Below are 26608 nucleotides of genomic sequence, written 5' to 3'. Positions count from 1 at the left end.
CCAGAGGCAGCGTCGGAGCTGCTGGCTGGCTGGGGGCACAAGCCTCCTGGCTGGGGGGTCCCGCTGGCTCGCGGCCCTTCTGTTAGGCCAGGGTGATGTGGCAGTGAGAACTGGGCCAGCCGTGCTCGCGCTTCTGCTGGGCGTTGGTTTTCGTGTTCTCGAGAGCCATCTACACGGAGTCCATGTCCCCCTCTCAGGTCCCCAGCCTCGCTTGCGTGGCATCCTGCTCGGCCTGTGCTGTGTCCTTGCGTGGTGTGTCGCTCACATCCTGTTCTTGCCAAGGGGCGGCTCCTCTGCTGCCCGGTTGGTCAGCGTGTTCTCCTCGCCTTGGAGGCCGTGGGGGCTGTGGATATCCTGCAGTGTGGCCCTGTGTCTGCTACCCCTCAGGGAGGCACTGCTGGGACGTGGGGGAGATGTGTCTTCAGCCTCTTCCTGCAGTGGTGAGGCCCCGTGAGGTCCCATTACACAAGCCGTGGTGGCCTCTTGCTGTGGTTTTCATTTGCATTTCCCTGATGACCAATTCTTCAGCGAAATGGGTTAATTTAAGGCCATGTGTTGTCTTCTCTTGTGAAAGATCTGTTCACGCCTTTCTTGGCCCAGTCAGGATGAGGCAGGTTAAGCTGCAGCCTACAAGGCAGCCAGGGTGCCCCGTGGGGGCCGGTTTGCGTCCTGGCTGCTCCCTGCTAATGCTCCTGGGAAAGCACTGGAGGACGGCGTGGGTGCGTGGAGCCCTGCTCCCATGCGGGAGACCCGGATGGTGCCGCCTTTTCTGGGGAGTGAACCAGTGGATGGAAGATCTCCCGCTTTTCTTCTCTCCTTTTCTCTGCAACACCTTTGAATGTTTTTAAAAAGTTTGTTTATTCATTTTATTTATTTGGGAAGCAGAACAACAGAGGAGAGAAACAGAGACAAACAAATCTCCCATCCACTGGTTCACTCCCCACATGCCCACAGCAGCCGGGATGGGCCAACCCGACGTCAGGAGCCAGGAGCTCCGTCTGAGTCTCGTGGGTGGCAGGAGCCCAAGTGCTTGGGCCGTCGAGGACTTCCTTGCAAGCACGTTAACAGGAAGTTGGACTGGCAGTGGGGGCGGAGCAGGAGCCCACTCCAGCCACTCTGATCTGGAACGTGGGTGCCCGAGCGCAGGTTCACCCCTGCACCAGAGTACCCACTCATGGTCTCCGTTTCTTAAGTTGGTGGTTTCAGTTTCTAGCCTCCCTCTGTGTAGATGCACTTGATTTTCGGGGGCTCTGTGCCCTCCTTCTTCCCTTGCTAGTGAGCCTCACCTGGCGGATGGCAGCTTTGCTTCCTGTCCACAGGTTTGGTGGGGATGCAGGGCGTGTGGCCCTGTGGGACTTTGTTCCCGTTGCCGCATGTGACCCCACCTGCTACCCTCACCTCTGTCTCTGGAGAGTGGACGTCTGAGGGCGCATGCGTACACACATGCACACAGGTGTACACACGCGCAAAACACATGTGCCACACATGCCTGCACACAGAGAGAGCGTGCATACACACAGGAGCACACGTGCACCCTCACACACGGGCGGGGCTTGTATCCTGGTGCTCACTCGAGCAAAGCCGTAGCATTTCTTCTTCTTCTTCTTTTTTTTTTTTTTTTTAAGATTTATTTTATTTATTTGGGATGCCGGCAGCACCAGCCCCAGCCTTGGCAGACCTTGAGAGGGCCGCGGCCTGCGGCTTGCTGTGGAACAGGGTCCTGGTGCCTCGGGGACATTTGCTGGCGCCCCCTTTTCTGCCAGCCTCACAGGTCCAGGGCCACTCCTGTGCCGCCTTTGGGGTTCCTCGGTCAGGCTCTGTCAGACCCCGTGTGGTGGGAGAAGACAGGTGAAGAGAGGGGCACAGGTGGTTTCCTGAGGGTGGCTGTGGAGGGGTCCGAGCCCTGGGAGGCGTGTGCCGCGCCGGGGTCCGAGCCTGGGAGGCGTGTGCAGCGCCGGGGGTCCGAGCCTGGGAGACGTGTGCCGCGCCGGGGTCCGAGCCCTGGGAGGCGTGTGCAGCGCCGGGGTCCGAGCCTGGGAGGCATGTGCAGCGCCGGGGTCCGAGCCTGGGAGGCGTGTGCAGCGCCGGGGTCCGAGCCTGGGAGGCGTGTGCAGTGCCAGGCGGGGTCAGCTGCAGGCAGGGTCTCAGGCCCACCCTGGCTGGCGTGTGTGGTGCTGAGCAGGTCTCTTCCGGCAGGTTCTGTAGGGTTTTATTTTATGAGAACAGGCGGTTACGGCTCCCCAAGTGCTGTAAAAGTTAATGTGATAGCCCCCCTGTGCCGGTGCTCATTTTTATAATTTTTTATTTTATGAAACAGGACAGGGAGCTTAGTGACTTATTACTATTCATTTCGTTTCAATGCAGTAAATATTGATTCAGTTGGGGGTTTTCAATTTAAACCACTCGGCGATTATATAAAATATTACTGGCCTCTGAAATTATGCTTACCGATCCCTTCGGCTGCTCATTAAGGAAGGAGTGCAATTTTTAGCTCCCTGCGCCTTCATCATTCTAATGAATGGGCTGAATGCCTTCTGCACGGAAGGTGCCGCCGAAGCTGCTAGCAGGGGCCTGACAGCGTGGACGCAGCTCTTAATTTGGAAGCCGTTCGAAGTGCGCCTCCGTGTACTTCTTTCTTTCTCTGTGCGAGGGGACGGGCTTTCCTGCTCAGCCTCCTCCGCCCTGTGGCAGCGGGACCGAGCCCTGAGCCCTCGCGTGCCATGCTGGCCTCAGGGAGGCTGAGGGCGGAGGGCCGCCCCCCCCCCCCCCCCCGTGTCAACCAGGAAGTCTGAGAGGCCTCCCCCGGGCTGCCTCTGTCCCCGACGTGTCTGTCTCGGGCTGGCTTCTGGCTCAGCCCCTCTGCTGTGCGCTGTGGGCCTCCCTGTCTGTCCTTTCTCGCAGGGATCTTAGAACCCAGCCCTGACAGCAGGGTGGGAAAGACCTGGCTCCTGCTGCGGGCCCTGCGTTGGGCGTTTCTCAGAGGGAAGCCAGCCGGTGGCCCTGGGGCTGGGTGGGCAGCTGCTGGTGCGGAGCTCCAGCATGGCCAGAGGGCGGGAGGCGGCCGTCCTGGATGCAGGGCTCAGGCCACCCGGGAGTGGGGCCAGCAGGTCATCCTCCACGGTGACCCCCTGCCATGACAGCCCCTCCAGTACCCAGTTGTGCCATGGCCTCCACAGCGGGTGGCCTCTGGGCTGCTGGCATGGTGCAGGGAGTATTGTGGCCAGGAGCTTCATGGATCAGACAGCCTGGGGGTCATGGGCCGGCGTCTTCTCTGCTCTGCGGAGAGCAGGGAAGGAGCAAGCAGGAGTCTGGGAACTGCGGTCAGGTCTTGGCCCTAGAAATGGGAGGGAGGGGCAGGTTCCCAGTGCCCTCTGCTGTATCCCAGGCTGGGACCTCCCACCCTCCTCTCTCTCTCCGCCTCCCCTGCCGCCATGCTGAGCTGTCCTCCAGCACTGCTCCCATTCACCAGGTGGGAGGGGATTCTCCCAAGGGTGGACCACCAGGTGCCAGGAGGCCGGGGGCTTCCCAGCCAAGAGGAGTGGGTGCTGGGAATGGAGTCAGTGGCCAGGCCGGGGGCTCAGGTGGTGCCCCTTGGAACGCAGCCTGAGGCTCACGCTCACCCTAACCCTGCTCCACTCGAGGCACCCTGCACCCATCTCTCTGTCATGACCCTGCAACCCAGTCTGCCCCACCCCACTGCCTAGGCTCCTCCCACAGAGCCTGTCCCGGCTGCCCACAAGTCAGACCTAGGCAAGGCAGGCTAGCATCTGCTGGATTTTTGTGCTGCCTCTCCATAGTTGGCCTGTAGGCCTCCAGCCTAGAACAACACGCCGGCCAGCGTGGAACGACAGAGCGGCCACATCTGTGCCCCGTAGATGAGACCCAGCCCGCTGCCCTCTGCTGCCTCTGGAACTGCACAAGTGTTGGGACAGAGAGGGTCCCTGGGCCCGGAGGTCCCAACACAGCGTGGCCATGAGCGCTGCTGCCAGGCCGCAGGGTGGCCTCTGCGCGGGCCCACAGCGGAGCCCGGGGCAGTGGCTGTGCTTCCTGGCAGCGCTGGAGGACACCTCCCTTTTGTCCAGGCTGACAGCCTTCGGAGCCCACGGCGCTATCAGCGCCCTCATCCCCGTGGGGCATTCCTGGAGCCCGGAGCAGGAACCCTGAACATCCCCGACAAGAAGCAGTAAATGTCCCTGTCACCCAGCTTGCCCGCATGCCTTACACAATTAAACACCGCTTTAAACACCACTTTACCCTGGTTTTAGAGGGTGTAGTAAAATACCATTCAGATAATCAATAGCACACATAACTCCTCAAATATATCACCCGCCCGCCGGCCCCGCCCCGCATGCAGAGGGAGGGGCTCCCGCCACAGCTGCGGTGTCTGGAGGGGACCCCGTCCCGCTGAGGACCACAGACCACAGCCCAAGGGTCACCTAGGGCCACAGTTGGACTTGCTGTGCCTTATCTCAGAGCCCCACTGTGGGGTACAGGTTCTCTGGCTTGGGTCTAGTGCCCACTCCAGTCCACATGTGATGATGCTGGGTGGGACAGGACAGGGTTCCACAAGGCCTGCAGAAGAGGGAGTGGGGTCTTTCTCCTGGCCTGTCTCCCGCCCTCTCTGCCTGAGGGCACAGGCCCTTGTTGGGGTCTCCTCCTCCTTGTGTTCTGAGCATTAGCCACGCACCCTGCCGGGTCTCTGGGGGTACCTTGAGAAGCACTTGGCCTGGGGCACAGGTGTGGTGCGGACAGGCTCGGGGACCCCAGCTCCTGCCAAGCCCCCCGGCTCGAGGCCCAGGCTCGCCGATTTCCCGATTTCCTCCGAGTCAGCAGGGCTTCCGTGGCAGCCGCCCACTCCCCGGAGTCAGGAGCCCCGGTTTAATTTGCAGTTGGACGTCTGTTAGGACCGCGTCCACTTCCCCAGTCAGCACTTAATTGGCAAGGCGCGTGATTTAACAGCGTGGGAGCCTCCACCGGAAAAATGGCTTGAGTAAATCACTGCCTGACGCCAGAAAATAGATATAATCTCAGCATTAACTACATTAATAGTAGCAGGAGCCGAATTAAGAAAGCCATAAAGCACAGGCAGGAGCATAAATTACGGTCTTGCTCTGTCCCCTCAGTGGGCCGTCCTGGGCGGGGCGGGGCAGGGCGAGGACCCGCCCCCCCATCACCTGGTTCCTGGAGCTGCAGGGATGGGTGGGCGGAGCCTAGCCAGCAGCCCCCCCCCCCCCCCCCCGGCCCTGCATAGCTCAGTTGCAGGAGCTCCAGCAAGAGTGAGAACCTCACGACCCCAGCCCCTCCCTGCTGTTGGCTGCACAGTGCCGCCCACCCCCCCCCCGGCACCCCTCTCAGCTCCTGCGTGCCGAGCATCCTGTGCCCGCTGGGTGCTGCAGGTGCTGGGTATCCTTGCTGGCTGTCAGTGGGAATGGCGGAGTGGGGAGCGAATTGTATGGGACACCCCCTTCTCCAGAGCCTGCAGCCCAGAAGGCTTCTCGGAGGAGGTGGCTCGTGGCTTCCTGGTTGGGTAGCTGCAGCTTGACCCCACTTAAAGTCTGGTGTGGATTTGCTCTTCACGGTGGTCTGACTCAGCTCCAGGGTGGCCCATGCTGCAGGCCTGGTCAGCGCGAGCCTCCGTCGCCACACACTTGGACAGACGTGTGAGGGAGAGTGCTCACTCCTGGTCGAGGTCAGCCCTGTCTGCATTTCCTGCTCGTCCGTCTGTGGCTCGGGTTTCTTGGGGCTCCATCGGATGCTTTGGGGTTTAGAGACGTCACCTGCCTGTCATCTTCCCCAGTTTCAGCTTTGTGAGGACTTCCGCGAGGTTTGGCTCTTCTGTGCGTGTAGACCTGGCAGTCCTTCTTAACGACTGCGTGCGCTGAGTTGCTTAGAGCAGCCTTCCCGGCCCCAAGTCCCTGCCCTGCCCCTCCGGCCCTGCTGCAGGCCTCTGAGGGATCACAGCACGTCTGCCAGCCACCGGGTGAGACGGGCTCCAAGAGCCAGCGTTCAGAGTTCCGTGGGGCCATCCTTGCGGGGTGGGAGGAAGGGACGCCAGGGCACACCAAGAAGCTGCCTGCAGCCTCCCTGCCCTCAGGCCCCCAGCATGGAGCGCACAGGCACACTTGCCCCGTCGCTGTGCGGGCCCAGCCCAGCTCCATCCAGCAGGGGCTGCTGCTCTCTGGCTGTGATGAGGGTGCCCGCCTCTCAGGAGCTGCAGAGGGGCCGAGTCTCCACGGGAAGGCCTCGTGGGGCCTGTCCCGGCCATGGCCAGCAGTGCCGAGGCCAGTCTGTGCTGGTCAGACGTGGTGACAGCTGAGGTCGCAGGCAGGGTGTCGCCTCGGCCAGTGACGCCGAGCGCCTGCCGCACCTGTGCACTGGAGTGGAGTGAGCCTCGGGCCTGCCCATTTGCGTGTTAATTTGCTTTTTTATTGATTTGCTGCCGTTCTTTACATACTGTAGACGGTGCTTTGACGAGTAGTGCTCCTTGTGTCCTAAGAAATACTCGCCTGGCCCAACAGCTGTTTGCTTCCTGAACCGGAGACTGGGCCTTTATTCAGGCCAGTGAGCCACCCCTACCGCCTTTCTTTGTTTTTTAAATTTTACGTATTTGAGAGGCTGATACATGCATCTGGTTCACCCTCAAATGTCTGCAAAGGCTGAGTCTGCCCCGGGCTGAAGCCAGGAGCCTGGAACTTGAGGCAAGGGCCCAAATACCTGCGCTGCCTCGGCTGCCCCCAGGTGTGCATTAGCAGGGGCTGGAGCTGGGTGCACGCACTACAATGTGGGTGCAGGCATCTTATCCTTGAGGTCCAGTGCCTGCCCCTGTGGTCCCAGGTAGGGGTAGGGAGAAGAGTGTGTGTTGAAATGAGGCCCTGGTCTGCCCAGGCCCCGGCTCCGGGTCCCCTTGCCTCGTGTCTCATCCGCACCTGGAGGTTGGCTCTTCAGGTGGGCCTCAGGGTCCCTCGGTCAGGTTCTCCGCCTGACTCCCTCGTCAGCAGCCTCTGCCGCTGGCCGGGCACCCCGCTGCGGAGCGCGGCCTGCGCCCCCGACCGTCGCTACTTCTCTCTGTCTTCTGCCTGGGCGTTGCAATGCTTTGGGAGCCATCGATTTTCACACTTAGTCGCTGCACAGTTAGCTGCCTGCCCTGCCCTCCGGGACCAGGGGTTTCCACTGAGGCGCTTGGTCTTTCCCGGGAGGGTCTCCGGGGCCCCTCCCTTCTTGCAGGGAGCCAGTGGAGGTCACGGTGTGATCTGAGGGGGCCGTGGGCCAGTCCCCACCAGCCAGGCCCTCCAGGGCAGCCACATTGCACCGCCAGCCGCAGCCCTGTGCCCAGCGAGCTGACCTTTGCAGTCCCAAGTGGACCTGGAGCCATTAAGCCCAGTAATACCTGTTTTTTTGCAGGCGACATACAAAACACCAATAGTTTCAGCTGAAATGGATTTTTAAAAGTGTCATTTTATGGAGAATTTTACTTTCCATCTTGTTGTTTATTAGGCTCTTAAAGGGAAAGCTTGTAATGCAGCCATTGATCGAAATACCAATTGAATAGATGGGAGCACATAAAACAGCCCCAGCGCGCACAGTGGGACACGTTTGTCATGGAGGTGGTGCCTGCACCCTTTTATTCATTCCTGGGGAGAGGTGGGGTTGCTTGGGGAGGAGCCATACCCGGTCCAGGGCTTTAGGAGCTGTGCCGGCTGCAGCGGTTACACACAGGGCCCGCCCACGCCCTTGCCCGGCACCTCTGTGGGCTCTGCAGCCTCGCTGTGGCCTGTGGGGGCTGAGGGGCGCAGGCTCCCAGCCCAAGGCTGCAGGGCCGGCTGTTCTCGTTACCTGCAGCCTGGAGGTCTCCGCTCCTCCCCAGGCCTGTGGCCCACCTGCCAGATGTGTGTCCCGGAAGACAGCTGTCGGTGTGGCTCTGTACAGCTGCTGTGAGGTGGCCACGCCAAGGACGGTGAGCCGCCCCCGCTCATGGTGCTGCAGCCCCTCTCGGTTAGGATCCTCTGCCTGGGAGTGTCTGGGACCCTGTGACCTGTGGAGGGTCAGGCTCGAGAAGAGCAGGTTACGTGGCTGGAGGAGGGTCCTGCGAGGTCAGGTGGCCGCGCCACGGTGAGGCTCGACGTCCACCAGCTCGCCGAGCCTCAGCCTCAGCGTCAGAGGCAGGCCCGGGCCCTGGGCACACAGCTGGTGCCAGTTCTCGGCCTGCTCAGCCACCTCCCCCCAAGCCTTTGCTCTGCCGGTCTCTCAGCCCCATCCTGCTGTCCTGCTAGGCCCCTCCCCCACACGCTGCCCTCCTGAGCGCGGCCAGCGGCCGTCAGCGTTTCCGGTGGAAAGCCCCACTTAAGCAGTTTAGTGCCTGTCACGGCGCAGCGGCTCCGCCTGACCTACTTGGGATCCGCGGCGCGGAGCCGCCTCCCCCGCTCTCTTGTGCTGACGGCGCACTCCCCACTCGCGCCGGCTCCAAGCTTCGGAAAATCGCGCTCCATTTCCTGAAAAATGCTCCCTGCCAGCCTGCCCGCTGTCCGCACGCTCACCACTGGCCTGGGCACGCTGGCTTGACCCTGCCACGGCCAGCAGCCGGGCTCCCAGCTCCGGCCCAGGTCCCTCTTCCTTCAGTCCCTGTGTCCCCTCCAGGGCGGAGCCAGCAGGGGCAGGGAGCAGTTGGGGCCGGCGTGGACAGCCCCTGCCTCCCTCCCCTGGTCCTCGCTGCCCTCTCTGCCCCTGCATCTGCCGAGCGAGGCTTTCCTTCCCGCCTCCTGCCCCTTCTCTGCCCCTGGCAGCACTGTGGTGCCCCATGCCTGGCCTGTGTCCCACCCAGAGTGGGAGCTTGCCGTGCCTGGAGCTGGGGAGCGGGTGCCTGGGGCAGTGGCTACGGAGGGCGCGCTGGGGCCTGGAGATGTTGCCGTGGGAACAGGGGCGGCACGGCGGGGTTTGAGGACTCCGACAGGCACAGGCAGGTGGCCGGAGGCGCTTCTGAGGGGGGGACTCTGCGTGCGTTTCCGCCCGTGGCAGCCTTGGTTGCGGCCCTGATGCCGCGCGCTCTCAGGCCAGTCCCAGGCCAGTCTCTTGGCTGGCGACGGCACAGGGCGCAGGCACAGAGCGCAGGCGTGCCTCTGCCCACAGCAGGGAGCACATCCAGAGTCCGGGGGCGCATGTGCCCGAGAGGTGGGGGCAGGGGAGGCGCTGTCAGATGCGTTTCTGCTGAGCTGCAGGCTCCTGCTGCCCGTAACACAAGTGCTGAGGCCATCACCCCAGGGACGGCGCACGCTCGTGTGTGTGAGCCGAGCCTCCTCACTTGTCTGCAGTGCACACCTCTGCCCCGGCAGTCTGCTGTCGCATAGGTGTGTGCATCCGTGCCTTGTACTGAGGTGCAGACTGGACAGAGGGCACGCTGGGCACACTGTTGAGGGAATGCACAGAGTGTGGTGTCCAGGGTCAGCCCTGGAGCCTTGCTGTGCGCCTTGGGCAGGGGCAGTTCAGGCCGGGGCTTAGAGCACTCTTGGGCCCTGCCGAGGGGCTCACCCAGCAGGGACAGGCCGGGACAGGCTGCCTGGTCCCTGGCTCGCGGAGGACTTCTCTGCTGTCCTGGCCAGACTCCCAGTGCCCTCCTGCTATGTCCTTTTCACTGGCACTTTCTGCCCCACTCACACTGTGGGCAGGAAGGAGGCCCCCCCACCCCGCTCCTGCTGTCTGCCCCCCTGCCCCGGTGCTGGGCCCTAGTGCCTTCATCTGGGAGTGCCTTGCCCAGGCCAGGTGGACAAATGGCCTTAAGAGCCAGGCCTGTCCAGCTGGTGTCCACCACTGCCCCTCAAACAGTCCAGAAGTTTGGCTGCTCCTGGGCAATGGACGCACATCTTTTCCGGAGCTGGCTTTATGGTGTGTGTGTCTTTCCGCCTTTCCTTTAAAATGTTATCTCCCCCTCCCGTCCTTCGTGCCCCCCCAGGGGGAGAGGGGAGGCCCAGCCTCACCCCGGTGTAGTCAAGGTTATGGTGATAAATCCTAGGGCATTGTCACTTCTATTCGGAGTAAATTGGCTGGCCGCTTTCGGGCTGAAGGAGAGATAATTTGCTGTAGTATTTCAAATGGATTAGAGATGGGCTTGAAGGAGGGTTCATGCCTCCCATTACAGAGGCGAGAAAGGACACCATCTTGAGGCACTGTTCCCTCCCCGGCCTTCATTATCCACGCTTAATACCTTTCCTATTTTCCAGCGTTAATGAAATTTCCAGGCGGCGTGGGCCTGCCGACGGGCGGGAGAAGCCTTTAGACGTGCGGACGGGCGGCAGAAAAGGAATTACAGAGCCGGCCGTGAGGGCGCCTGGCCCGCGGGGTCCTTGGCCCCGCTATTATCTCATTAGTTTTACCCTCTCTTCTCAATACAGTTCGTTTCCAAAGGCTCCTGTCCATTAGGGTGGCGATTGACTGCCGTGCTGTGACACCCCTGGCAGTGAGAAGCCGCAGGGCCAGTGCCGTGAGGGCAGGGGCGGGCGGGCGATCCGGGGGCGGCAGGTAGGCGTCCCAGACCCGCTCAGACCGCAGGGCTCTTCCTGCCCTCACCATGCACCGGGCTGGCCCAGGGCTCCCGCCTGGGTCTGTGCTCAGACTGTAAGTGCCATCCCGGCACGGGAGTTGTGCTTTGTGGAGGGAGGGGCTGGGGGCAGGTGCTTCTCCCCTGAGAAGAAGTGCGGGGTCAGCAGCAGTGTCGGGAGGACGGGAGGACATGTCACCTGAGATGCGCCTCTGAGCCCCGAGAACTGGGCGTGGACAGCGGCTGTCAGTGGCGGTCCTCGAACACCAGGGTGCGGGCCGCGGGTGCTGAGCCCGACGGGACCTTCTCTCAGCACACAGCAGAGGGCCTGCGGCGCCTGCCCGGCCCTGGTGCCCTCCTGCGTCTGTGGCTTCGCCTGTGTATGCCCTGGGTGAAGGGTAGGTGAGAAGCAGGTGTTGGAGCCCCTGGCTTGGTACTCACATGACCCCATGGTTGGGCAATCCCCAGGGCACCTCTGGAGAGAAGCATGGTCACCCCGCAGCCATACAGCCCTGTAGATGAGTTATCTCAGGGCTGGGTTCCTGGGGCCCTGGGGCCTGCTTCCTCCCTTCCACTGCCTGAGACATCCTGGGGCTGGCCCTAGAGGGAAACTGGATCCTGGCCTGGCCGCCTTCTGCCCCTCATGCTTCTCAGCTTCATGGTGGTTGCCAGGACCAGACATGGCACCTGTGGCAGTGTGGGGAAGGCAGGACCTGCTCGCACCCCAAGTTGGGGTACACGAGACTGGGCTCAGACCTGCACCCAGTGGCCACTCAGTGAGGACCAGAGCTGCCTTCTAGCGTTGGTAGTTACAGTGGCTGGAGGCTCAGCCACTGGCCAGTGCTGTGGGGTGGGGACCCTCCAGCTCCTCACCCTCCTGCCCCAGCCCCAGCCCCAGCCCCAGGCTGGTGTGTGAAGGGCACTGCTGTGCGGGGGGCAGGTGTACTGAAGGCTCTGGGCAGCAGGGGCCGGGGCAGCCTCGGGCTGAGTGAACATGGCAGCGGGCACTGGGGGCGGTGGAATTTATGGCCACGCTGGGTGTCCTGGCTGCAACTCCTAGCCAGGGTCAGGACCCTCCCCGAGGGGGTTCTCTAAGTGCTGTTGGTTGGTGCTGGTGCAGGAACAGGCAGCGCTGACCTGGTCCTGTCACACCCTACCTGGCGGTAGCACGGGACAGATTGCCCCATGGGTGCACAGAGGCCGCAGTTGAGCTGACTTCCTTGGGAGGGTCCCGGGGCCACAGAACGCCCGCTGCATGCCGCTGCTGCCGGCTGGAGCCTGTAGGGCAAGTCAGGTTGGGAGTGTGGCTGGGCAGACTGCGCCGTGCAGCCGGGCCCTGGCGGGACTCTCCCTCTAAGATGGTGTTTGCAAACTCGAATTTTAATTAAAGGAAACTGGGTTAAGTGCTTCCAGCAGTCTCTGCAGCACCTTCCTCCGCCCCCTCGCTGTACACTTGTGCTTACGCCGCGGCTTCGGCCCCGGCATCTCTCTAATGGGCCCTGGGAGGCCCTGGCTCTGAGAATCTCCAGCTTGCAGATGGAGGGCCCAAGGCCTAGGGGCCAGGTTGCTGACTGGTGGGGACAGCAGTTGAGCCCAAGAGCTGGACGGCTAACCCTCCCAGCTGCCTCTTCTGGGTGACCCCTCGTAGGCAGCAGGGCTGGTGGTGATGGGCGGTGCCAGGGGGTTCCTTGGCAGATGTGACTCTGGGTGCACGTGCTTTGGCTCTGGCCTGCTGGGACGGGATCTCCTACAGCCACAGGTGCTCCTCAGGGGAGGAGCCCACTTCCCATCTCACTTCCTCCAGGACCCAGGATGGGGTGGGCTGCAGGCTCAGGAGCCAGAAGGGAGGGGCGGGGCCATGCGCCAGGCCAGGACCCACAGCCTCCCCCTTCCTGCCACCTCAAGCCGCACACAGAAACACCTCTGCAGCCTGACAGCAGCACTGCCCCCCTGGGCTGGCCTGTGTGCCGTTGGCAGTCATGATATCGTAAGCTAGTCTGGACCTAGGCCTCCTGACGCCTCGCTCTAACAGCCTGTCCAGTGACGTGGACAGTGGCTGTGGGGCCCGTCTCCTAGTTTGTGGTGAGGGTGTCAAGCCTCAAGGCTCACCCCCATTTTTGCTCCTCTGACCTGGACTGCCTACGTGGCTGATCCTACGGCCTCCTCTAGACCTCTAGACCTCTGACCTTGAGGCCAGCTGCCTGGGGTCAGGGGTGGGCTCTCAAAGTGGTGGATGAGAGGGGTGGGGGCAGGGCGGTGTGTGCTTGGGCAGAGTCGGAACAGATGTCTACCAGTCTGGGCATAGAGCCCCAGGCAGCCTTGAGCCGTGCACGGCCCAGCTGGCCACTGTGTCCAAGGGAGGTGCACACGGGAAGGGGAAGGGGCAGGGGCACCGCCTCCTGGTCCTGGGACTCGTGGTCAGCATCCTGGTGGCTGCCCAGAGCTGTCCCTGCAGTCTGTGCTGGGCTGTGTGTGACGGGCCCCGCACTCTCCCCCCAGGGCCCTCGCGCTGAACCGCGTGCGTCCGACAGCTGCAGGCTCTGCTCGCTGGGGGAACAAAGGCTACTGCTGCATCGGAGGCGTCCTCTACAAGGTGTCCGCCAACAAGCTCTCCAAGACCTCGGGCCGGCTGGGCGACGCGGGCGGCAGGCCCCTCCTGCGCCCAGGTGAGGCTGCGCCGTCAGCTGCGGGCCCCCAGCTCCTGACCCGGCCCGGGAATTGATTTCACTCCTGCGTGCACGCAGCGGCCTCCCCTGGGAGGGGCCCAGCGTGGCGCCCGCCTCGCGCTTGGCTGAGCAGCTGCCAATTCTTCTGTGGGGGCTGTGTGCGAGCACCGTGCTCTGCTCTGGGACGCAGGATGGGCCAGGTATGGCGCGCACGCCTGGACGAGTGAGCACCTGGGGCCGCGTCGCCCTTAATCGCATTGGTGACGCCTCGCCAGCTGTGTCAGGAGGCGGGGAAGGAAGTGCGGCCTCGCTCGCTGCACGTTAACTGGAAAGCTATTTTGATCTCAGTCCAGTCACACTCCTTCCTTGTCCATCGAGGAGGGAGCAGCTGACAGCCCACCCCACCCACCCGTCCCCCGGGGGGCTGGGGAGGAGGCTGGAGGTGGGCGCAGAGAACTCCCGGCCAGAAGCACCCCCAGTTTCTGGTCTGCCGCTGGGAGTGGGGCAGCTGGGCCCCATCCCCAGCACTCCGCATGTCCCGCATGAGCCAGGCCCGCGCTGAGGGCCAGGGCTCCCTGGTGCACTGGCAGGCACAGTCCTCCTCCGCTTGAGGATCTGAGGGGAAGCCTGGCTGTCTCTTTCCCCATCAGACCCCCGGGCTGGGCGGGAGAGCCGGGGGCTCAGCGGGCCCTGCGCAGACCTGCTGTGGCCTCCCGCAGCCGCACTGAGGCTCAGGCCTCCCGTTGCCCTGTTGGGGTTGCTGTGGTCACCTCTGACCCTAGAACCGTGTCAACTCAGAGAATGACGACCGCCCACGGACAGCTGCATCCCCGTCCCAGCGGCCCTGCCGTGTGGCCGCAGAGCGCATGCTGGTGTGACTGCGGCCAGTGCGGGAGCAGCTCATCAGCAGCCTGGAGACGTGTCCGCCGGCCCTCGCTGGGCTCCACGGTGGGGCGACACGCGCCACCCCGCTCCTCACGCCCTCCTGTGTCCACGAGCCTGTAGGGCACTGGCAGTTTGGATATGGCTTTGTCACTGATGCCCCCGCCCCAAGTGGGGAGAGCCCAGGCTTCTGTCCTGAGAAAGGGAGTGGGGCCACCCTTCCTCACCGGACATTGCCGCCCGCTCCCGCTGCCCTGGGTCTCAAGTGCCGAGGTCTGCAGGCTGCCCTCCGCGGGCTACTGGCTGAGCCCAGGGGCCCAGAGCTGTTGTGTCACCAGTGTGAACACTCTGTCCTGCCGCACTCAGCTGCTGGCTCTGCCTCCGCTCGGCCTGCCTGGCCCTGGAGCTGGCCTCAGAGCTGTCCCCATCCCCTGCCCCTCTGGCACACTGTGGGGCCCAGGGCCCAGGAACCTCCTCCCCTCGCCAGCGAGGACCCCACCTGCTGCCAAGCAGGGCTCCAGCTGCTATCTGCTGACCGCACTTGGCAGCCTCCGGGGACAGGCCTGGGGCTCAGCCCTCGCCTCGCTGGGGAGGAATGTGGGGCGGGGGGAGAGGCAGGGCCCCAGCTGCCTCCCTCCCGACTGCTGCTCCCAGCTGTGGGCCGCTGATGCCCAGCCCACTTAGATGAATAATAATTAAAGAAATAAATTTCCTGCCCCGATGTCAGCAGAACTTCAACTTGAACCAGAAAGTGCACGTCTCCCTGGGAGGGGCGGGGCTCGCCTCCCCCTGGCTTCCTGCCCTGGCTCTCTGCAGCCAGGCGCTTTTCTCTCAGTACACCTACCTCGACCCTGCACCCCTCCCGTGGGCCCTGGGTGCCTACCAGGAGCCCAGCTGCAAGCTGTGGGACCGACCGTGGGCCGACCTGGGCCGACCTGGGCAGCCGTGCTGTGCCTGAACGAGGGGACCTGCTGCCTCCTCCCCTCCTCTGCCCTGCCCACCCTCCTGGGCCACAGGGAAGGGCACACGAGGGAGACCCTGACAGCTGCCTGGCCTGCCTCCCCCCGGCCCCCTCTGCCTCTCCTTCCAGAGTGCAGCTTCCTGTGCCTGTGCGGGTTGGGCCCGGGCCTGCCCGTGGCTGCCTGACCCCTCCCGCTCCCCACCCCTGCCTGGTGGTTGAGAGGCCCCCCGTGGCCTGGCAGCTGGAGGGAGCCGGTCTATTCTGGGAAGACCAGGAAGTGAAAGTTCCCTCAGCCTGCTCCCAGGCTGCTGCCTTCACACCTCTCAAGCCAGCTACTTTATGTGCATTTTTTAACGCTGCAAAGCATTTGAAAAGGTGCCTCCTGTTCTTGTCAAAACTCCCACCGTGAGCCCAGCCACACTGGCAGTTTTTGAAAAGCAGAACGTAGAAAGGGGAGGGAGCACCCCACCCCCTTGCAGGCAGGGAGCAGATGGAGCCCTGCCCTGCCGCAGTGTCACCACAGCTGTCTGGTTGTGTGTCACTTGCCCAAGCCAGCAGGTGTGAGGTCCTGTCTGTGCCACCTGGGCCTCGATCAGCTGGGGACAAGGGCTGCCCATCCCTCCCCACCCCTGCCCATTGCTGCCTTCTCCGTGCCCTGTGCCTGCCGCCCCCTGCTCCCCCCAGTGTGGGTGCTGCTGGTTAGTCCTGGAGCCACCCTCTCTGGGCTGGAAGCCACAGGCTGAGAGGAGGCCGGGCCTCCCAGCCCGCCCAGCAGAGCAGATCCCCTAGTCCTAGCGACTCGGCAGCAGGCAGGGGCTGTGCACCCCTACGAGGGACAGTCTGGGACAGCATGGAAGTGAGGCTCCGGCCTGCGGGGCAAAGGAGTTGGGGTTTGGATGGACCACAGGGCGTGCCCACCTGGGGACACAGGGCAGCCTGGGACAGGCATGGTGTCGTCACTGGGCCGTGTGGCCCAGGATGCCCTGGGGAGAGGGGTGAGAAGAGGCAGCTTTGGAGCAGTGTCCTCCAGATTCATGGTGCTCAGATGGGCAGGGATCCACTGTCAGATCCAGGCAGCCTTGGAATAGCCCGTTTTAAAACTGGGTGTCTGTGTCATGGCCTCAGGGCCCCAGGATTCCTGGGTGATGTCACTTCTGCTTCTTACCAGCGTGTCCATTTCAGCAGGAAATTGGATCTGGTCTGGGAGGGGCCGTGCGGGCACTTGAGGAACCTGGGCAAGCCATCCGAGCAGGCCCTGCCCCCCACCCCCCACCCCGCCTGCCCCTGGCGGGCCTGGGGCCAGGCTGTGAGCCTGCTGCGAGCTGGCCTTGCATCCTCCCCCGTCGCTGCAGCACTCTTCTGGCCCTGGCTGGCCATCTCGGAAAGGCCTGCCTGGCTTCGGCTCGGGCCTCTGAGAAGCGCTGGACAAAGCACTGCACGATCTGGAGCCTTCAGGCCAGTGCCCTTGTCCATGTCACACAGCCTGAGCACTGAGGCCCGCCCACACACATGACAACTGTCCTGCAAAGCTAGGCCACATGTGGCTTGTGGGCTGTGTGGGCTTATGGCTGCTGCCCTGGTCCAAGCCACCCCCTCAGGTCCAGCTTCTGGGCTCTGCCACTGCAGGGCAGCTCCTAGGTGGCCAAAGAGAGGCCTGGAGAGTGCTGCAGGCCACCACTGCCCCCTGAGGATCTGAAGGCTGAGGGACGCCCACAGGTGGGGATGTCTGGTTAGCTCCACGTGTGGTCTCAGGGAGCCTGGCTGACTGGGGGCAGAGAGGTAGGGCGGGTGTGTCAGCCCTTAACCCCTGAGACCTGTCTCCTGGAGGTCCATGCCCTGCATGGGATCTGCTGGCCCTGCCCCCAGCCTCTTCACCGTCCCCAGAGAGGCCTGGACAGCCCAGGGGGTACCTGGCCCAGCCACAGGAGGGGTCTGTGCAGCTTCCTGGAGGGGCAGTGGTGCTGGAGCTCATTGCAGCGGGGCGGGGAGGTGGCTGGGGAGCACTGAGAAAGGGTGCGACTCTGGCCACGTGCAGGCCAGGGTGGGCAGGGGCTGCAGCCTGGGGTGACCGAGTCTCTCTCCCTACAGGCCGACTGGACCCTCCCAGCAGCTGTAGCCGCTCCCTAGCCAGGTGCGTCCCCTAGGGTGGGGTGGTTGGCTTGCCCCCTGCTTAGCCTGTGGCTCATAAGCCTCTCTCTGCCCACAGCCGGGCGGTCCAGCGCAGCCTGGCCATCATCCGGCAGGCGAAGCAGAAGAAGGAGAAGAAGAAGGAGTACTGCATGTACTACAACCGCTTCGGCAGGTGCAACCGTGGCGAGCACTGCCCCTACATCCACGACCCTGAGAAGGTGGCCGTGTGCACCAGGTGCCTGCCCTCCCGGTGGGCCAGGGGCCTGTGGGACCCTGCCCCGGTCTCCGCCAGGCCCTCCTCAAACCCCCTTTTCCCTGGGCCACAGGTTTGTGCGGGGCACGTGCAAGAAGACGGATGGGACCTGCCCCTTCTCCCACCAAGTGTCCAAGGAGAAGGTGAGTGACCCTGGGCCCTGGGCAGGTGGTACCCTGTGGTTTTCCCTGGGCTTGGGTGCAGCCCTGCCCCTGGACGTCTCTGAGGAGCTGTGTGCCTCCTGGGCCCCCACCCCACCCGGTGACTGCCGGAAGCAGTGCCCTGCACACGGTCTTCCTCCCCAAGGCCCCTTCCACCCATCCCGCGTGCTCCAGGGAGCTGGCCCCATGGGGGTCTTAGGCCTCACCTGCCTCTCTGGCCTGGGGCTGGTGAGGGGAGCTGTGCTGGGGGCAGGAGGCCCCCGGGGGGAGTGGAGGGGACAGCTCCGCAGGGCCTGTGGTCGCAGCAGCACTGGCGTGGTGCGGGGACTCCCGCCCTGCACAGCTCCTAGGCTTTGTGCCCACGCAGGCTTCCTGCAGGGGTCAGTGGGCCCCGCCCCCTGGGCTCGGTGTGGGGAGGGGGCTGAGGTTAGGGAGGCGCTGCTGCCGCCGCAGCTTTTCCCCTTGAGGAGCTTGGGGAGAATCAGCATTTTTCTCCCTAATAGCGCTCCGAAACTCTGCTGTGAGCAGTTTGGAAATTCACGTCGAGTTTCGGGTTCATTAGCCGCAGCTCCAGCGCCGGAGCGCGCTCCAAGCTGTCTGGTGTGGACGCCCCGCGCCAGCGCCCTGAATTAATGTTATTGTTATTTGTGTGGACGTGGAGGGGTTCAAACAAGGTTAATTGAAATGAGAATGCAGTTTCCTCCCGATAACGGCCTGCTCTGACAGCCAGGAGGAGCCCCGTTTGGTGTAAGAGTTGGCTTTATTATCCCTTTTTATTAGAGCTAATTTGGGCTCTATATCAAAAACCACATTAAGGGAATTGTCTACAGCCGCACCACCGCCAGCCCCAAACGGGCCCCCAGCCCCTCTTCCCTCTGCGGCTGCAGTTAAAAGACAATTAAAAATCAACTCTCACTCCTTAAATCACCCTTTGTTTCCTTGATTTCTCCCTCCTTCCCTCTCAGCTCCTCAGCCTCAGCCAGGTTCCCCCCTGCCCAGCCCCTCCCTCCTCAGAAGGGGCTTTGTAAAGTCTCAGGCCGACAGGCCCCTGCAGGCCGGGCACGACCTCTGGGAGGCCTGCTGGGGGGTCTGGGGGGACCACGCAGAGGCAGGGCGGTGGGTCCAGACCTCAGGACAGGCTGCTGGCCACAGCGGGGCCAGGCAGAGCAGGTGCTGGAGAAGTCAGGACTTCCTGCCTCCCTGTCTCAGCCCACCAGCCCACGTGGTGAGAACAAGCAGTGACTGTGGCCAGCGCTCACCAGGGGCGGGGAAGGAAGGCCCTGCCCAGGCTGCTGCCACCACCAGCCCTGACGCCGTCCCCACCACTTGAGGGGCTTTGGAGCAGCCCAGGCAGCCATGTGGCCCTCCCCGGCCCAGGGCCCTGGGCAGGCTCAAGCTGGTGGGGCCTCCAGGGAAGTCCACACGGGCCTGCCCCTGCTGCAGGGTGCTCAGCCTCACGCCCTGCCCTGGACACAGCTGCCTGGGGAAGCAGGAGGCCCCCTGGCTCCTCCGACCACCCTTGGGTGTCTGTGCCACACGCAGGAGAGCCAAGGAGAGGTGTCCAGCCAGTGTGTGGGCCGGTGTCCGGCTGTGATGCGGGTGGGAGTGTGGGGCGGGGCCTGCATGCTCACCCCCTCCGCCCCCCAGATGCCCGTGTGCTCCTACTTCCTGAGGGGCGTCTGCAGCCACAGCAGCTGCCCCTACAGCCACGTGTACGTGTCCCGGAAGGCCGAGGTCTGCAGCGACTTCCTCAAAGGCTACTGCCCGCTGGGCGCCAAGGTGAGGGGCCGGGGGGGACGCGGGCGGCTGAGAGTCCCTGCAGCCCGAGGTGGCGCCGTCATCGGGCTCGCCTACAGTGGCCCAGGGCGGGGCACAGCAGAGTGGGGGGGGATTGGAGCCCTCTTAGGGAGAGGCCCAGTGGGCGGCTGGGCTGCACAGCCTCCAGGAGACAGCTGAGAACAGACCATGCAGTGAGGGGACAGCAGAGCCAGGGTGACCATCCCCTGGGATGGCAGGTGGTGGCCTGCGTGGAGCTGAGGGGGCGCAGAGCACCCCTTGAGTGACTGGAGGGCCTCGGCCCCATGCAGCCCGGGGGTTGTTGTGGAGCCCCGCCCCTCCCCGTCACAGCCTCCACACTTGTGCCGACCTGGGCTCCTGCTCCTGTGCTCCTGTGGGGGGCTGGCAGGCTTCCTGGGGGCCTGTGTGGGCCCTGCCTCATGGCCCCCAGTCTGGCAGTACCCCGGTGAAGTCCATGGTACCTGGTGTTGGGGTGAGGGGATGTCAGTGGGCTCTAGAGGGGTGCATCTCCCTCTCCCTGTGCACCCCAGCAGGGAGGCCTCGGGGTCCTGGAGCAGCCCCTAACGATGGCCGTGCACGACTGCCCTAAGATATTCCAAATTAAATGAAAATATCACAGCGCCGTGTGGGGCCCTGGTGGGGGAAGTGCTTACGGCGTGCCTTTCCGCGCTCGGCGCTGTGTCGCGGCGGCATGATGGATGGCAGCTTGTAATTATACATGGGAAAGCGCTGAGCAGGCCGCATCCAGCAGCCTGGGCCTGGGAGGGTTAACTTCATTCTCTAAATAACAGAGAAAGTGCTGAGTCGTCACCCTGTGCCTGAAGCAGCCGTCCTCCAACGGGCCCCAGAGAGCTGCGGCTGTTCCACTGGATCGGGAAACTGCTCACCTTGCTGCCGGGGCGGGGCTGGCCAGAGAGGCGCCTTCCCTCTCCTTGTGAATAATTGAGGTGGCGAGTGAATCTCCACTCTCCCCTTCCGGGGCCCCGCAGCACCAGGCCAGCTGCTCCCCTCTCCCCTCCCAGGCTGCAGGGCTTCGGGCGGGGTAGGTGACCCCACACCCCTTGCCACGGTGGGGGTGTCCTGCAGCCAGAGCGCGGTGCCCCATGTCTCCCTCCATGTCCATCCCAGCTCACAGGTGTCTGCGGACAGTGCTCCTCTGTCCGCCAGCCTTGCCCGGGGCCCCTGTGCCGAGCGCTCGCCCGCACTCGCTTGTGTGTGCCGGCTGCGGCCGCGCGCCCAGTGCTCCCTTTGCTTCTGTGTTCTCTCGTTTACTTACTTGAGAGAACCAGACAGAGGGCTCGGTCCGCAGGTTCTGCCGCAGCCCAGTTCAGTCCAGGCCCCCCATGTGGGTGGCAGGGGCCACCGCCAGAGCCCTCGCTTGCTGGCCCCCAGGGTCTGCCCAGCAGGAGTGGGAAGTGGAGCTGGGTCTCCAAGCCAGGGCGCCAGACACCCACCTCTCGCGGTCCCTCCTCGGTCTGAGGGTGGCGTGGCCCGGTTGGCCTGCGGGAGGCCCCTGCGACCCTCGCTGCTGGCTGCCAGCGTGCGCTGAGCACATCCTTGTGCTAGGACAACAGGGTGCTGTCCTGGGCGGCTGCTCCTGCAGGGGCCCTGGCTCCATCGGGACTTCGCAGTGTGGCTGCCGTGTGCTGTCGGTGTGGGTGCCATGTGCCGTCGGTGTGGGTGCCGTGTGCCGTCGGTGTGGGTGCCATGTGCTGGCAGTGTGGGTGCTGTGTGCTGGCAGTGTGGGTGCTGTGCAATGTCAGTGTGGGTGCCGTGTGCTCCTGGTGTGGGTGCCATGTGCCATCGTTGTGGGTGCCGTGTGCTGTCGGTGTGGGTGCCATGTGCTGTCAGTGTGGGTGCTGTACACTGTCAGTGTGGGTGCTGTGTGCTCTCACTGTGGGTGCTTTGTGCTCTCGGTATGGGTGCCATGTGCTGTCGGTGTGGGTGCCGTGTGCTGTCGGTGTGGGTGCCATGTGCTGTCAGTGTGGGTGCTGTGTGCTCTCGCTGTGGGTGCTTTGTGCTCTCAGTATGGGTGCCGTGTGCTGTTGGTGTGGGTGCCATGTGCCGTCGATGTGGGTGCCGTGTGCCGTTGGTGTGGGTGCCATGTGCCGTCGGTGTGGGTGCCGTGTGCCGTCGGTTTGGGTGCCTTGTGCTGTCGGTGTGGGTGCCGAGTGCTCTTGGTGTGGGTGCCATGTGCCGTCGGTGTGGGTGCCGTGTGCTCTCAGCATGGGTGCTGTGTGCTCTCCATGTGGGTGCCGTGTGCTCTCGGTGTGGGTGCCATGTGCCGTCGGTGTGGGTGCCGTGTGCTCTCAGCATGGGTGCTGTGTGCTCTCCATGTGGGTGCCGTGTGCTCTCGGTGTGGGTGCCGTGTGCTGTCGGTGTGGGTGCCTTGTGCTGTCGGTGTGGGTGCCGAGTGCTGTTGGTGTGGGTGCCGTGTGCTCTCAGCATGGGTGCTGTGTGCTCTCCATGTGGGTGCCGTGTGCTCTCGGTGTGGGTGCCGTGTGCTCTCAGCGTGGGTGCCGTGTGCTGTCGGTGTGGGTGCCGTGTGCTGTCAATGTGGGTGCCGTGTGCTCTTGGTGTGGGTGCCGTGTGCTGTCGGTGTGGGTGCGGTGTGCTGTCAGTGTGGGTGCGATGTGCTGTCGGTGTGGGTGCCATGTGCTCTCTGTGTGGGTGCCGTGTGCTCTCGGTGTGGGTGCCGTGTGCCGTCAGTGTGGGTGCTGTGTGCTGTCGGCGTGGGTGCCGTGTGCTCTCTGTGTGGGTGCCGTGTGCTGTTGGTGTGGGTGCCGTGTGCTCTCAGCATGGGTGCTGTGTACTCTCCACGTGGGTGCCATGTGCTGTTGGTGTGGGTGCCATGTGCTCTCAGCATGGGTGCCGTGTGCTGTCGGTGTGGGTGCCGTGTGCTGTTGGTGTGGGTGCCGTGTGCTCTCAGCATGGGTGCTGTGTACTCTCCACGTGGGTGCCGTGTGCTGTTGGTGTGGGTGCCATGTGCTCTCAGCATGGGTGCCGTGTGCTGTCGGTGTGGGTGCCGTGTGCTGTTGGTGTGGGTGCCGTGTGCTGTTGGTGTGGGTGCCATGTGCTCTCAGCATGGGTGCCGTGTGCTGTTGGTGTGGGTGCCGTGTGCTCTCAGCATGGGTGCTGTGTGCTCTCCACGTGGGTGCCGTGTGCTCTCGGCGTGGGTGCTGTGTGCTCTCGGTGTGGGTGCTGTGTGCTCTGTGCACTGTGCAGTGGGGAGCACTGCCCCCAGTGTGCCACGTGGTACTGCCACAGGACTGCTGCATGTGTGCCTGTGTGCGTGTGTGTAGGGGGGACATAGTTACCACTCACTCCATTTCCATGCTGTGAGTGTTGTGCTTCCTCCTCCGTTATCCGCAGGCAGCTGCCTGGCTCTCCTGTGCCTTTAGTGCCTGAAGGTGGCCTGCCTGGTGGAGGAGGCCCTGGGGATGGACTGCCAGCTTCCAACAGAGAGCTGAGAACCAGGGAGCCCATCCCAGCCACTCTGCTCCATGACCCTGGGTGCGTCGCTTTGCCTCCCGCCTCTGTCTCCGTGTGAAGTCTGCGGCGCCTACCTGGAAGGGCCAGTGTGGTCACAGGCGGCTTCCTGGGCAGGCCCACCAGGCCTCGTGTCCTTTGTGCCTGAGCCTCACCCAAACCTCATTCTTTTTTTTTTTTTTTTTTAAAGGTTTATTTACTTATTTATTTAAAAGGCAGAGGCAGAGAGAGGAGTCCTCCATCTGCTGGTTTGCTCCCCAAACGGTTGCAACGGCTGGAACCAGGAGCCAGGAGCTTCCTCTGGGTCTCCCACGTGGGTACAGGGGCCCAAGGACTTGGGTCATCTTCCACTGCTTTCTCATGCTGTTAGCAGGGAGCTGGGTCAGAAGTGGAGCAGACAGGGCGTGAACCAGCGCCCATATAGGATGCCAGCGCTGCAGGTGGTGGCTTTTACCTGCTATGCCATAGCACCGGGCCCCAAGCCCCTTCCTACTTGAAAAGACTCAGCTCTGTTGGGGTGCATTTCCATGCTGTGCAGTCCCCGGGGTTCCCCGTCCCCCACGTGCCCCGCAGTGTGCGCCCTGGCCCTTGGTCCTGTTGCTGCTGTCTGTCCTGGCACGGGAGCTGCGCCCCGCCCTGCACATTGGGCAGTTTGTTTACCCTCCCACGGTCAGGGACTGGACATTTGGGCCATTTCTGGTCTGAGGCGGCTGTCACTGATGCGGCTGTGAACGCGTCTGCAACATGTGTGTGTCTCCGTTGCTCCAGGGTAGGTGGCAAGGAGTGGGACTGCTGGGTCCTGGAGCGGCCAGAGCCTGAATGAGCATGGCCTGCCCGCCCCCGCAGCCGCCGCCTGCCAGGCTGCACCCTCACAGCCCCACTGGGAGCCAGGGAGGGCTGCGTTGTGGCCACACCTCACCAGCTCTCGTCCCTGTCCGGCTGCAGGCCTAGTCACGGTCTCCGGTGGCTAGTGATGGTGAGCACCTTGTGTGCTGATTGGCTGTTCTCACCCTAAACAAAAAGCAAACCCCACACACACAGCTCTGTTGAGGTGCAGTCTGCACAGCATAAGACTCACCCATCGGAGGTACACAGTTCAGGGTGGGTGTTTGGCCTAGTGCTTCAGATGCCTGTCCATGCCAGAGTACCAGGGTTCCATGCCCAGCTCCCCTCCACCACCTCGGGAGGCGGTGGTGATGGCGCAGGTAACGGGGTCCCCACCATTCGTGTCAGCGACGGGTTGCGTTCCAGCTCCCAGCTTCCATTTGGCCTGGCCTAGTCCTGGCTGTTGTAGGCACTTGGAGAGTGAACAGTGGAGAGGAATGGTCTCTGTCTCTCCTATATGAAAGTTTAAAAAGGTGTGCAGTTCAACAGTTTTTGCGTGAGTACATTATTGACTTGTAGTTAGGGGAGGAGCATGTTGGGGAAGTTGCAGCACCCTCGGTGCCTCGTGGGGGTCTTGGCTCCACTTCTGACTCCGCTTCCTGCGGAGGTGCAGCCGGGGGAGCAGCAGTGATGGCTCGGACCCTGGGTCCCAGCCGCCACGGGAGATGCAGTCTGAGTCCAGGCTCCTGGCTTCGGCCTGGCCCAGCCCTGGGCATTTGTAGAGTGAACTAACAGATGAAAGATCTCTTTCTATCTGTCTCTCTTAGCCTTTCTAATAAAAGGAAAGTAAATTAATTTTTAAAATCAATAAATATAATAGAATATGTGTAAAATTATGTGACAGGTTCACCATTGTAACCATTTCTAAGGTCCATAATTCAGTGACATTAATTGCACTCACCGAATTATGCAGCTGTCACTATCTCTTGAAGATTTCTTTTTGAAAGGCAGAGTTTCAGAGAGGGAAGGAGAGACAGAGAGACATATCTTCCATCCAGCCAGTAGCTTCATGTGGGCCTTCCACGTGCATGCAGGGGCTCACGGACTTGAGCCATGTCCTCATGCTCTCCCAGGCACATTAGCAGGGAGCTGGATCAGAAGTGGAGCAGCCGGGATTCAACTCAGTGCCCATATGGGACGCTGGCGTTGTGGGCGGTGGCTTCACCTGCTGTAGCACAGCGCCGACCCAGCCGACACTGCTTCCTTACCCCAGATAGAAGCACTGTGAGCGCTAAGCAATGACTCTGTTCCCACTCCAGCCCCTGGCAGCCATGGACCTACTGGCTTTCTCCAAGAACTTGCCTGTCCTGGACGCTTCTTGTAGACGGAGTTGTATGAAGCACGCTGCTTAGCACAGGTCGCTCCTGGGGTGGGGGTGGGGGTGTCAGAGCTTGGGCTGAGTTGTGTAGACACGTGGGTTGTTCACCTAGGGTGGCATTGCTGGCGTGGATGGTAATTCTGTGTTTAGTTTTTTTTTAAATACTTGCTTATTTATTTGAACAGCAATTGCACAGAGGCGGGGGAAAGAGATCTATCTGTTGGTCTGCTGGTTCACTCCCAGGGGCCCAAGCCCTTGGGCCAACATCTGCTGCCATTGCAGGTGCATTAGCAGGGAGTGGAGCAGCCAGGACTGGAACTGGCACCCTGAAATGGGGTGCTGGCATCATAGGTGGTGGCTTAACCCACCATGCCACAGTGACAGCCCCTGTGCATAGCTTTCTGAGGAACCGCCGAACCATTTTCCTCCGTGGCTGTGGGGTTTTGTGTTCCTACAAGCTGTGCACACGCATTCCCACTCCTGCATGCCTTCCTCAGCACTTCTTGTTGGGCTAATTCATTTTTTGTGTGGGTCCTTCAGGGTTTTCTGCATATAAGATTACATTGTGAGTAAGCAGATGAGTCACTTCCTTTTCAGTTTGGATGCCTTTTGTTCTCTTGCCTAATTGCTCTGGGTAGGACTCCTAGGTGCTAGCGCTGTGGCATAGTAGGGGAAAGCAGTGGAAGATGACCCAAGTGCTTGGGCCCCTGCACCCACATGGGAGACCCAGATGAAGCTCCTGACTCCTGGCTTTGGATCAGCCCAGCTGCGGCCGTTGCAGCCATTTGGAGAGTAAACCAGCGATGGAAGGCCTCTCTGTCTCTGTCTCTCTCTCTCTCTCTCTCTCTCAAATAAATAGATAAATCTTTTTTTAAAAAGGCTTCAAAACAAAGGCTTCTAGTACTATGTTGCACAGAAGTGGCAAGAGAGAGCATCCCTCTTCCTTGCCTTGGAGGGAAAGTTGTCATCTTTGATCAGCTGTGACCAGCTGGGGACTTGCTCTGTGCTGGGTGCTGAGCTTTGTCACTCAAGGTGGCCCTTCAGGGCTTTTCTCCTTTGTTCTGTTAAGGTGGTCTGTCTGCTGCCTTAAATCATAGCCAGTTTGCACTGGCTGGTTTTTGTATGTTAAACCATCCTTGCATTCCAGAAATGTCTTTTTAATAAAGCTGCCCGTGTGGTGCTGTTTGGTCTTCAGGTTTTTCCAGGGACGGCAGTGCTGGGGAAAGACTTGGTCTCAGCTCTGCTTGTCCTGCGGTTTCTTTTGGCATCAGGACAATGCAGATGTTGTTGGATGCACAGCAGAGTGACCGTCCTCTCATGTCTGGGGCAGCTTGAGAGTCGCTGTGCGTTCTCTGAGTAGGAGTCACCAATGACACTGCGCGGCCCTCAGCTCCCCTCCAAGGAGGGTCTGCCCACTGCCTCACTGCAGCTGGGCCTGCTCGGGTTTTCTGTGTTTCTTGAGTCAGCGTTGGCAGGCTGTGTATCTCGCTCATCTAAGTTGCAGATCCAAGTGCGCGGCATGGTTTGACCCATTTCCA

General features: G+C 62.4%; 1 protein-coding gene across 1 annotated transcript in view; it reads left to right on the top strand.

Annotated features, from left to right (window-relative positions):
- Nucleotides 1–26608, top strand: part of ZC3H3 (zinc finger CCCH-type containing 3) — a 77033-nt gene that overhangs the window by 35248 nt on the left and 15177 nt on the right. The window contains exons 5-9 of the mRNA XM_051841771.3: nt 13028–13194; nt 17126–17168; nt 17244–17402; nt 17494–17563; nt 19229–19360. Coding sequence (XP_051697731.1) covers nt 13028–13194; nt 17126–17168; nt 17244–17402; nt 17494–17563; nt 19229–19360 — 571 coding nt within the window. The remainder of the gene's footprint in view (nt 1–13027; nt 13195–17125; nt 17169–17243; nt 17403–17493; nt 17564–19228; nt 19361–26608) is intronic.

The sequence above is a fragment of the Oryctolagus cuniculus genome, chromosome 6, assembly GCF_051225735.1.
Source record: "Oryctolagus cuniculus isolate XC-2025 breed Fujian yellow rabbit chromosome 6, ASM5122573v1, whole genome shotgun sequence".
Classification (NCBI taxonomy): domain Eukaryota; kingdom Metazoa; phylum Chordata; class Mammalia; order Lagomorpha; family Leporidae; genus Oryctolagus; species Oryctolagus cuniculus.
Note: the sequence above shows the minus strand (reverse complement) of the source record. Positions and strands in the feature narration are given on the sequence as shown.